This window comes from Notolepis coatsorum (assembly GCF_963971535.1).
Source record: "Notolepis coatsorum genome assembly, chromosome: 2".
Lineage (NCBI taxonomy): Eukaryota > Metazoa > Chordata > Actinopteri > Aulopiformes > Paralepididae > Notolepis > Notolepis coatsorum.
The window spans coordinates 53,198,973-53,211,046 of record NC_140166.1 but is presented as its reverse complement, the minus strand read 5'-3'; the positions used below and the strand labels follow the sequence as shown (position 1 = coordinate 53,211,046).

The 12,074-nt window shown below is 47.2% G+C and overlaps 1 protein-coding gene across 1 annotated transcript in view; it reads left to right on the top strand.

The window, feature by feature from the left end:
* Positions 1 to 7,927: 7,927 nt before the first annotated feature.
* LOC311223356 (uncharacterized protein) overlaps positions 7,928 to 12,074 on the top strand; it is a gene marked incomplete at both ends in the record, with an annotated part of 44,839 nt that continues 40,692 nt past the window's right edge. The window contains one exon of the mRNA XM_084308146.1: positions 7,928 to 8,106. Coding sequence (XP_084164272.1) covers positions 7,928 to 8,106 — 179 coding nt within the window. The remainder of the gene's footprint in view (positions 8,107 to 12,074) is intronic.

Genomic DNA, 12,074 nt, shown 5'->3' with positions numbered 1-12,074 from the left:
ATTGAGCCGTACTGTATTATTGTACCCATTCTGCAATCTGTTAATAAAACGTTCATTCAATCAATCAATCTGCACGGTGATTGATTGAATGAAAATTGATCTAGCCCCTAGTATTTCATACATTAGCATATGATATCATAAGACCATCAGATGTCTTTGGATTTGGAAGGTAGTTATAGTTTGGACCAGATGCATGCATGGTTGTTCAAGTCACTGACTTGGCTCTATAGAATGAGCTACAAGGTGTCGTAGGGCAATCCCAACCATGGTACAACACTGTACAAAGTAGACCTATATATAAATATATCTTTAAAATGTTGTATACATTTCTTCTTATATCACCCAGCTAGGAATACAGTATGATCCAATACGGACTAGAACATTACACATTACAGCACAAGGCATCCTGTAAACCCACCCTCCAGTCAAAATATGAATGAGAATACTAAGGAGGCCGAGGAGACTCATGAACTATAATATCATGTAGTCCAAGACGTAACTCGTGTTCCCACCCAGCCCCTCCCACACATCCTCATGACACGCCCCCTCCTCATCATCATGCCCAGCCCCTCCCACACACAACAAAAACCATAACCTCCATCTGGACCATCACTCTTTCACCAGGTCATCGGCCGACTGTCAACCTATCCACCACGTTTGAGCCAAATCAGATAAGAAATACACACGTTGTTGTGCTTACAGACAGACCCACACACACACACACACACACACACACACACACACACACACACACACACACACACACACACACACACACACACACACACACACACACACACACACACACACACACACACACACACACACACACACACAACACACATGGACACACACATGCACACACACACACACACGGACTCACGCATGCACGCGCGAACACACACACACACACACGGACTCACGCACGCGCGCACGGACACACACACGCACACACACGGACTCACGCACGCACGCGTGTGCGAACACGCACACACACACACAGACACACACACAGACACAGAGAGAGATTACAGCACCCGCTCAGTGTGATAAATTGATCCATAGACCAGACGTTTTTAGTATGACCGTGTCATTCAACGCTAACGTCTGATGTTTTATCGTCGTCAGGGGCACCACTGGGGCCCGTCTTTTACTGTTGCTCGTGACTTAAACGCCTGCCTCGCGGGGATTTATCCTGTGTCTAAATGGAACGTCTGTCTTAAGGGATGAGCTTAAGGGATGTAATAGTGTTTGTCAATTCAAAAAGAATTATAAAAAAAATATATTTAGTCAGTATGGAAGTCAAATGTGATCTGAATAGTGAGATCTTTTTTTTTTCTTCTTTATTACTATTATTATAAAAAATTTCTTGTTTAATCTGTGGATTGTTTGTTTCTTTGTATAATGGTATAAATGATTATTTTGTGTAAATTAGGTTGTACGCCGACCATCAAGTAATACTTGTTTAGTTTAGGAATAGGGGGCAGGTAACTATAAGAATTATTCTTCTTCCTGCTCCTTTTGCCCATGGTAGAACGGTATTTATGATTTTGTATGAAAACTCTATGATTGTATTGCTTCCATGTGGCAAATAAAAACTCTGAATCTGAATCTGAAAAGCGTGTCTTCTCCACGCAGGCCTGCAGGTGGTGCTAAAGTCCATTATGAAGGCCATGGTGCCGCTGCTCCAGATCGGCCTGCTGCTCTTCTTCGCCATCCTCATGTTCGCCATCATCGGGCTGGACTTCTACATGGGCAAGTTCCACCGCACCTGCTTCAGGGAGGACACAGGTACGCACCATGGTCACGTCTAGGGTTCCTTTTAGGGATGTCCCATATTGGCATTCAAATGTAATATCAGAAATAAAATTCTTTTTAATTTAATTTTTTAATTTTTTTTACATTTATTTAACCTTTACAAGCAACTAAGAACAAATTCTTATTTTATTTATTGTGAAAAGTATGCATAATGTTGTGTTAATTCCACGACAAGAGATATGTAATGTACATGAAATTATTCCGTTTTGGGGGGGGGGGGGGGGGGGGGGGGGGGACCCTGCATATATCGGTATCGGTTGATATCGGTATTGGAAATTAAGAGTTGGACAATATCGGTATATCGGATATCGGGCGGGGGGTATGTCTAAGGCTGAACTTGCTCCTAAAGAGGGTGGGAGCTAGCATTGTGGGAATAACACTTGCTACAGTAGGGAAGTGCGACCTTGTGGTGTTACACTGGCTCCTATTGGGTCCCCAGGGATGGTGTTACACTGGCTCCTATTGGGTCCCCAGGGATGGTGTTACACTGGCTCCTATTGGGTCCCCAGGGATGGTGTTACACTGGCTCCTATTGGGTCCCCAGGGATGGTGTTACACTGGCTCCTATTGGGTCCCCAGGGATGGCGTTACACTGGCTCCTATTGGGTCCCCAGGGATGGTGTTACACTGGCTCCTATTGGGTCCCCAGGGATGGTGTTACACTGGCTCCTATTGGGTCCCCAGTGTTAGATTCTGATCAATCTGGCCAGTATCACGTCTTCTTGTGTTATCCTCTCTCCATCCAATTCCTCTGCGCTGTGTAATTTTAATGGTCCTGACGTCTCATATACTGGCTGAATATAATCCTTATCTCTCCCTGTTAGTACGATCCGCAAACCATAATAATTATCCACCTTCGTAAGAATTCGACACTTTGACAACGTGAAATACCTTACAAGGAAAAGCGTTGTTTATTTCTATAAACAGAAACCTCAGCTCAGATGTTAACAGATTGTATTGTCCTTGAAGAGTCTATTCTAATGATCTTTCGGTGTGTTCAGTCTATTGTCCTTTTGCTATTCAGTCCACTGGTGGTCAGGCCTGGTCTGTAGCCTAACCCTCCTTGCGTTAGCCGAAGCTAATGATCATGTGGCATCCTTCCTCCCCCCCCCCCTCTGTGATGAGAGGAGAGAGTCTCTTGGTCTCTTCCCTCCTGTGGGATTCGTTTCTTTGGTCTGCCTCACACCCGGAAACACTGTTCGACTTATAGATCTTCGTCATAGCAACGATAGCCCCCGCCCCTCTCCTGGTTGTCATGCGACGCGCTGTCATGACAACTGCTAATAACCTTTCACACACATCAAAACGCAGTTTCTACTGTCAAAACCTCCATCGCGCTCTGCCTCTGTGTCCACGCTATCTTTGTTGTGTCTTAGATCGGAATTCAAAACAAACACCCTCCTAACGCGGCCTGTGCCTGTGAAACCACTGGTTCCACCACCATCTAACCCGTGATGATAATGGTATTACCCTCTTAAAGCGTCTCTTTATATCAGTCTATAAACCAAATATACATGGAAAAAACACCGTTTTCTCTCACCAGGGATGGTGTTACACTGGCTCCTATTGGGTCCCCAGGGATGGTGTTACACTGGCTCCTATTGGGTCCCCAGGGATGGCGTTACACTGGCTCCTATTGGGTCCCCAGGGATGGTGTTACACTGGCTCCTATTGGGTCCCCAGGGATGGTGTTACACTGGCTCCTATTGGGTCCCCAGGGATGGTGTTACACTGGCTCCTATTGGGTCCCCAGGGATGGCGTTACCGTTGTTAACTCTCTCATTATATTAATTAATAATATATTACACACATTTCAAACGATAGGATATGGATGTACTGAACTCTGAACATAGAGCTGATAAGAGGTCCAGCTCAGAGGTGTAAGGAGTCCACTAAGGTTTCCCTCATCCTCATGCCATGCCCCCTCCTCAACCTCATCCTCATGCCACGCCCCCTCCTCATCCTCATGTCACGCCCCCTCCTCATCCTCATGCCACGCCCCCTCATCATCCTCATGTCACGCCCCCTCATCATCCCTGTTGCCACGCCCCCTACTCATCATCGTGCCACGCCCCCTCCTCATCGCTGTTGCCACGCCCCCTCCTCATAATCGTCCCACGCCCCCTCATCATCCCTGTTGCCACGCCCCCTCATCATCCCTGTTGCCACGCCCCCTCATCATCATCATGCCACGCCCCCTCCTCATCCAAATGCCATGCCCCCTCATCCTCATGCCACACCCCCTCCTCATCCTCATGCCACGCCCCCTCCTCATCATCATGCCACGCCCCCTCCTCATCATCATGCCACGCCCCCTCCTCATCATCATGCCACGCCCCCAACAACTCAACCTGCCCCTTGCTTCCGGCCCAGTGCAGTTCTGAGGGCTTTCGAGTGCCGCTGTGGATTGTGAAGGGTTGTAGAATAATATAAACACTCTAAAGGATCTTTTCACACCGTTATTCCCACTTCAGAAGTGACTTCAACCAGCGTTTTTTGAGGGGAGGGGGGCTGGCTTCAATAGACTCTATTAGAATTACTAACAATGGCATGTTCTGATCTCCACAGTGAGCTTGTACATCAGTCTCGTGTAGCCAGACATCTCTCCACACTGCATCAGCGGTGCGTCAGCGCTGGAGAGTGGTCTGGCTGAACCTATTATCCTGACTGAGTCCTTAAAGAACCCAAGTCAAGTCAAGAGTTTTATTTGTCACGGCATACAAGGCATACAGTGAAATGCGGGTGGTCATGCCCGCAGCGATTGTGCAATAATACAAGACAACAACAAACCCAGGACACCTATCGTAAAGAGTAGGGGGTTCCCAGACGTTCCTGGCCAAATTCCCAATCAGGTCTCTGACATCAACGCCACCTCTCCAGCCCTTCCCAGAGACAGTCGCATTTCTCTCCTCTCCCCAGGCTCCTCAAGGCCATTCCTACCGCCGCCTCTACTGCTCCATGGAGCCCGACGCTGCTATGCTCTGTGCTTCGTGCCGGTTGCCGGACTATACTCAAATCAACTCGAAATGGATCTAATCAGTGGATTGCATATTTTCGTCAAGAAGCAGAATAAGGCTAACCCTCTCTGCCTCTTGGGACATCATAATCGGGCTACCAACTTGAAGACGTGGTCATTTTTGGATTATCGAAGCTTTTGGACTGCAATAAGAAGATTTTGGATCTGTTTACCGCGCACAGGACCTACCAAAATGAACTGATTAAGACACTTGGACACTTGGACTAATGCATTCAGTCATTTGGACGGAGTTGTTAAAACTCACTCCACTCAAATCAATAGAGTTATATTTCACTCTACTCAAATCAAATTTAAAGTGACGTGGCTGGGATAAATGTTGCCAGTCAGTTCAGCCAAAACAAATTCCTGGACCAAGGTCGAACCAGGGAGCTGCTGGAGTCGAAGGCCCTCTGGGAGATAAGAGTGGCAAGCGGCCCCAATCCCTATACCCAATCCCCCCTCCCACGTGTACGCCTGGCGCCTATGCTGGAGGGGTGACAAAGTGACTGTCTCATCGCCAAAATCCCACCCCCTATGACGGCAATGGTAGTCATCTCCCAGCTCCTCCCCCTCCGGTCCTAGCTGACGGCAACTGTAGTCAGAGTCGAGTCCGGAAATTCTCTCCGTCCTCCCCCCCCCCCCACCCCTTCTCCTCGGGGTGCTCTGAGATACACAGACTCAAGTCTAGTTTAACATGTCTCAACAAATTTGCATGTTTGTATTAATTAATGATTGTGCCATTATTGCTATCAAATGTAATAATTGTGAATGATTTTCTGTAATGAGTTGTATGTGTATGTATCAAGCATCCTTGACTTCCAGGGACAACAATGTAAATAAGTCATTGGCTTTTTCGTTCCTATCCTTGACTAAAGCAAATATGTGATGTAATGATCTGTATATGTTTTGTTGTCTAAATAAATACCTACCTACCTAATCATCCCTCCCCCTTAATTGGCTGATATCAATCCCTGTCTCCTGAGCCGTTCAGCCATTGTGTAGTGTGTGCCTGGTGCCAGTGTATGGTAGTCATTGTGTAGTGTGATGTGTGCCTGGTGCCAGTGTATGGTAGTCATTGTGTAGTGTGATGTGTGCTGGGTGCCAGTGTATGGTAGTCAGTGTGTAGTGTGATGTGTGCCTGGTGCCAGTGTATGGTAGTCATTGTGTAGTGTGATGTGTGCCAGTGTATGGTAGTCATTGTGTAGTGTGATGTGTGCTGGGTGCCAGTGTATGGTAGTCATTGTGTAGTGTGATGTGTGCCTCGTGCCAGTGTATGGTAGTCATTGTGTAGTCAGTGTGATGTGTGCCTGGTGCCAGTGTATGGTAGTCATTGTGTAGTGTGATGTGTGCCTGGTGCCAGTGTATGGTAGTCATTGTGTAGTGTGACGTGTGCCTGGTGCCAGTGTATGGTAGTCATTGTGTAGTGTGATGTGTGCCTGGTGCCAGTGTATGGTAGTCATTGTGTAGTGTGATGTGTGCTGGGTGCCAGTGTATGGTAGTCATTGTGTAGTGTGATGTGTGCCTGGTGCCAGTGTATGGTAGTCATTGTGTAGTGTGATGTGTGCTGGGTGCCAGTGTATGGTAGTCATTGTGTAGTGTGATGTGTGCTGGGTGCCAGTGTATGGTAGTCATTGTGTAGTGTGATGTGTGCCTGGTGCCAGTGTATGGTAGTCATTGTGTAGTGTGATGTGTGCCTGGTGCCAGTGTATGGTAGTCATTGTGTAGTGTGATGTGTGCCAGTGTATGGTAGTCATTGTGTAGTGTGATGTGTGCCTGGTGCCAGTGTATGGTAGTCATTGTGTAGTGTGATGTGTGCCGGGTGCCAGTGTATGGTAGTCATTGTGTAGTGTGACGTGTGCCTGGTGCCAGTGTATGGTAGTCATTGTGTGGTGTGATGTGTGCCTGGTGCCAGTGTATGGTAGTCATTGTGTAGTGTGATGTGTGCCTGGTGCCAGTGTATGGTAGTCATTGTGTAGTGTGATGTGTGCCTGGTGCCAGTGTATGGTAGTCATTGTGTAGTGTGATGTGTGCTGGGTGCCAGTGTATGGTAGTCATTGTGTAGTGTGATGTGTGCCTGGTGCCAGTGTATGGTAGTCATTGTGTAGTGTGATGTGTGCCTGGTGCCAGTGTATGGTAGTCATTGTGTAGTGTGATGTGTGCCTGGTGCCAGTGTATGGTAGTCATTGAGCCTGCGTAGCCCAAGGTTGGGTGCTACCAGTGGTGGTGAAGGAGGCAATTTCCACCCTACGCTGTGGGGAGCGCTTTGAGTGTCTAGAAAAGTGCTATATAAATGCAATGAATTATTATTATTATTATTATTATCATTCTGCTATAGGGGAAGAAACCGCTCTGGCTTGTTTTTATTTCTTTAAACCAATCACAATCCTCCTGGGCGGCGCTAAGCGACAGTGCCCTTGCAGAATAGTGTTGCAGTTAGAAGGAGACGAGTGTTGGAAGGAGAATTCCAACTGAAATAGTTGGCCAATGGCATGTTTATACCCACAGTCAATATCCTGTGAGTCAAACTAGCTTGTATGCTGTTGTTTTAACCCTGATATTATGTGTATCGCTGCTGTCGGGACAAAACCTCATAACTCCAAAAACCCAACTTTTCAGCAGATGAAAAAAACTAACACAGATTTGAGGGCGAATAGAGTTAGGAGGTTTAGACAGATGATCGGTTTAATGCTTTCCCATTGTTTAAACTTTGTAAAACCCACACACACATATGGAGGATGATCTACGGAGTTGATTTATATAATAAAAAAAAAATTCAAAAAATGGAGTTATGAGGTTTTGTCCCGACAGCAGCGGTATGCTTCCATGTTTATCCTGTATCTCATCATGTACTGCAACTTTGCATAATGCGTCCCCTGCCTATTAAGAAATTAACCTGCCGTATTTGTGTTTCACTCTGTCTGTGTGCATGTGTCTGTGTGCGCGTGTGTGTGTGTGTGTGTGTTTATGTGTGTGTCTGTGTGTGTCTGTGTGTGTGTTTATGTGTGTGTGTGTTTATGTGTGTGTGTTTATGTGTGTGTGTGTGCGTGTGTGTGTGTGTGTGTGTGTGCGTGTGTGTGTGTGTGTGTAGGTGAGATGGCAGCAGACTCCTCCCCCTGTGGTCTGGACCCTCCTGCCAGGACGTGTGAGAACGGCACCAAGTGCCAGCTCTACTGGATCGGCCCAAACTTCGGCATCACCAACTTCGACAACATCCTGTTCGCCATCCTCACAGTCTTCCAGTGCATCACCATGGAGGGATGGGTCGACATACTGTATTACGTGAGTTGGCTTCCGTGGTGGTGGTGGTGGTGGTAGTAGTGGTAGTGGTGGTGGTAGTGGTGGTGATGGTGGTGGTAGTAGTGGTGGTGGTGGTGGTGGTAGTGGTGGTGATTGTTATGTACTAGAGGCCTGGTCACTCCTGTGTCACCAGGGCAGGCAGGTGAGGGCTGCCAATTAGCCAATTAGTGCTGATTGGTTACCTGCTGGGGAGCTTCAAAGGCAGACCCAGAAACACACATGCACGGTCTGTGCCTAGTGAAAGAGCTGTCAGGTTCTTACAGTCCTTGTCCGTTGGGTTACCAGTACATTAGCTTATAGTTATATTAGTAGTTCCTTGGTTTAGTAGCATTTTTGAGTTAGAGCACAGGGTTTTGGTGTTGATTACACATAGGTTGCGTACCCATGAACCAGGGTCGTAACAATTGGGCGCTTGTCCGGGATCTTTTACCCCTAGCACTTTGTTTGGTGATTTTTTTTTGTGTTGCACGGGGTGTCATCATATTATGGTTTGGGTGGTGTTCGTTACACATGGTGTAACGTGGGGGCTGAGCCATTTTCATCAAACATGTGAGTATGCCGTATTTGTTTGTAATTTGATGTGACTACTTATGCTGTTAAAATATATAGTTTAGTAGGCACCACATGTAGATAGGGATATTATTTTCTGGTTGTTGGTTAGCGTCCGGTGCACCGCGTACTCCTGGGGCGGTCAATGAAATGATTGTATATGATCTTTGACTGGTAGCAGGTGTGGTTGAAGAAAGTTAGGTCTACAGGGCATTAGTTTAAGGGTAGGTAGGTTAGGGCGGCCAGGAAACACAGGTAGTGTGGTAGGGCTTGATTTAGTGTTTCTTAGGGTAGACATGTGGTAGGCCGGGGTTTTCTGCAGTTTAGACGTAGAAGCATATGTGGTCACATCAGGTTAGAAGGCGCACCTGTTTGGAATATTTTGTGGATTTATTGTGTTTGGTGAGCATACCTGGTAGCACCTAACACCCTGCGTGTATGACACGTCTATTTAGGGTGGGTGTGTTTTTTTTAATTTTGTTTTGTTTGTTTGTGCAACCTGGAAAGGTGCGCTCCGTAGAGCTCACATTTCCACCGCGTCCCTTTATGGTTGTTATTATTGGCATTAGCATTCTTCATGGTTCTTCAGTGGTTCTTCGTGGTTCTTCAGTGGTTCTTTAGTGGTTTTTCAGTGGTTCTTTGGTGGTTCTTCGTGGTTTGTTAGTGGTTCTTAGTGACTGTAGGGTAAAGTGAGTAGCTTGTGGTGACTGGTACAGTAACGATGGCTACCATTAAGGATTTTGTTGAGAACCCCTCTGACGAGATGTTGGGAAGGTTTTCCAAAGAGCAGCTTCTGAAGCTTGCTGTGCACTACAATGTGGAGCTTACTGCCAGTGAGAAGCGGTTAAAAACGACTGCCTTGGGGACTTTGAGGGCTATACTCATTGAGGAGCAGGTGATTGTGGCAACGGTGGATGAGCTTCTTTTGTCTGAGGTGTCTCCACAACTCTCTGGCGTGGCGGAAGGTGTTGCCATCGATTGGGGGCCTAGGGAGTTGGCATTTAGGGAAAAGCAGCTACAACAGGAGCGTGAGTTTAAGGAAAAACAGCTACAACAAGAGGAGAGGAGAGATGAGAGAGAGCGGGAGCTTAAGGAAAAACAGCTACAACAAGAGGAGAGGAGAGAGGAGAGAGAGCACGATCGTGCAATGAAGGAGCTTGCATTTAAGCATGCTGCCTTGCAGGCGGGTTCTCTGCATCCAGAGTCACGTTCCGGGTTTGATGTAGGCAGGAATATTAGGATGGTGCCACCATTCTTTGAGAAAGACGTGGAAAGATATTTTCCCCTTTTTGAACGGGTGGCAACCACATTGAAGTGGCCTGATACCGCCTGGACACTGCTGCTGCAATGTGTTTTGGTTGGTAGGGCACAAGAAGCCTACACTGCTCTGTCCCTTGAACAAAGCGCTGATTATGAGCTGGTTAAAGCTTCCATATTGAGGGCTTATGAGTTGGTCCCCGAGGCCTATCGTCAGCGTTTTAGAGGTTATCGTAGGCAGGAGGGGCAGTCTTATGTTGAATTTGGAAAAGAGAAGGAGAACCTGTTTGACCGGTGGTGCACCTCGCAAAAAGCAGAGTCAAGGGAGCAGCTCAGACAGTTGGTTCTCCTAGAGGAATTTAAGAGGTGTGTTCCTGATAACGTTTCCACACATCTAAATGAGCATAAGGTATCGAAGATAGCCGACGCTGCTGTCTTGGCTGATGAGTTTGTGTTAACACACAAATCTGTCTTTGTAGAGGAGGGCCGTGTGGAGTCCAGGGGTAGTAGGCGTCCTTCGGCACCCGTGTCTGCTGGTCGGTTTACTTCGACTCCTAGGCAAGGTGGCTCTGCTAGTGCATTCCCAGAGGGGGTTATCTGTTTTTACTGTAAGGAGCCTGGTCATATCGTTGCTGGATGCCCTGTGCTTAAGCAGAAAAATGTAAAAACGGTGGCTCTGGTAGAAATCATAGACAGGACACCTATGCCGACATTAGAGGGTGGGGTGCGAAGTATCAAAGGTGCAGACAGGGAGCTAGAGGGCTCCTCAACATTTAGGATGGATGGATTTGTTTCACTGGTTGGTGAATTAGGATCAAGGCAGGCTATTACAATATGGAGAGATACAGGAGCTTTCCAGTCTCTCATTCTGGATGGGATTTTGCCATTTTCGGAAGATTCTTCATTGCATTCCGGTGCCATTGTTCAGGGCTTTGGAGGAGGCTTTGTGAATACTCCTTTGCATGAGGTCTCGCTAAACTCTCCCTTAGTATCAGGCAATGTTGTCGTAGGAGTATGTTCTCACATTCCCATAAAGGGGGTGTCCTTCATTCTAGGGAACGATTTGGCCGGTGGCAAAGTGCTGGCTACTCCAGTTGTAATTCCCGTCCCTGTAGTTTCTGAGGTTCCTGATGAGCTCACACAGAAGCATCCAGGAGTGTTTCCTGTGTGTGCGGTAACACGCGCAATGTCAAAGGTCAAATGTGACACCCATGAGGTTGTTAACTTAGATGGTGATATGACACTTAGTGACACGTTCTTTGTTGAGTTGAAAAGTGGCCCTGATGAGGGGTTTGGTAAGGTGATTCCGTCTCATGAGCAGTTGGTACTAGAGCAAAACAAGGATGTCTCCTTGTCGTCCCTCTTTGAAGAGGCGGTTTTAGAGGATGAAATGGTAGATACGTCTCAAGGATACTTTGTTAGCAATGACGTGCTCATGAGAAAGTGGACACCACCTAACCTGTCCAGTCTGGATGACTGGGGCAGTGTGTTTCAGATTGTTGTTCCAGCCGTGTATCGTCCTGATATACTGCATCTAGCACATGATCATGATCTTGCTGGTCACATGGGGGTCAGGAAGACTTATGACCGTGTGCTGAGACATTTTTGTTGGCCTGGTTTGAAGTCAGATGTGGCACAATATTGTCGCTCGTGCCATGTGTGTCAGGTGGTTGGTAAACCAAACCAGAAGATCCCTCAGGCTCCTCTGCAGCCTATCCCTGCCGTTGGGGAACCTTTTGAGCGGATCCTCATTGACTGTGTTGGTCCCCTCCCTCGAACTAAGACAGGGAACCAGTACCTTTTGACTATTATGTGTGCAGCGACCCGTTTTCCTGAAGCCATTCCTTTACGCAAGATCACAGCCCCAGCTATATCCAAAGCTCTGGTTAGGTTTTTTTCGACTTTTGGTCTACCAAAGGTCATTCAATCAGATCAAGGGTCTAACTTCATGTCCCGTCTCTTTGCTCAGGTCCTCCAGCAGTTGTCTATCCAGCATTGCCCTTCCTCTGCCTATCATCCAGAGTCCCAGGGGGCGCTGGAGAGATTTCACCAGACTATCAAAACAATGCTGCGGGCATATTGTACGGAGTTCGACAAAGACTGGGATGATGGAATTCCTTTGCTTCTGTTTGCTGCT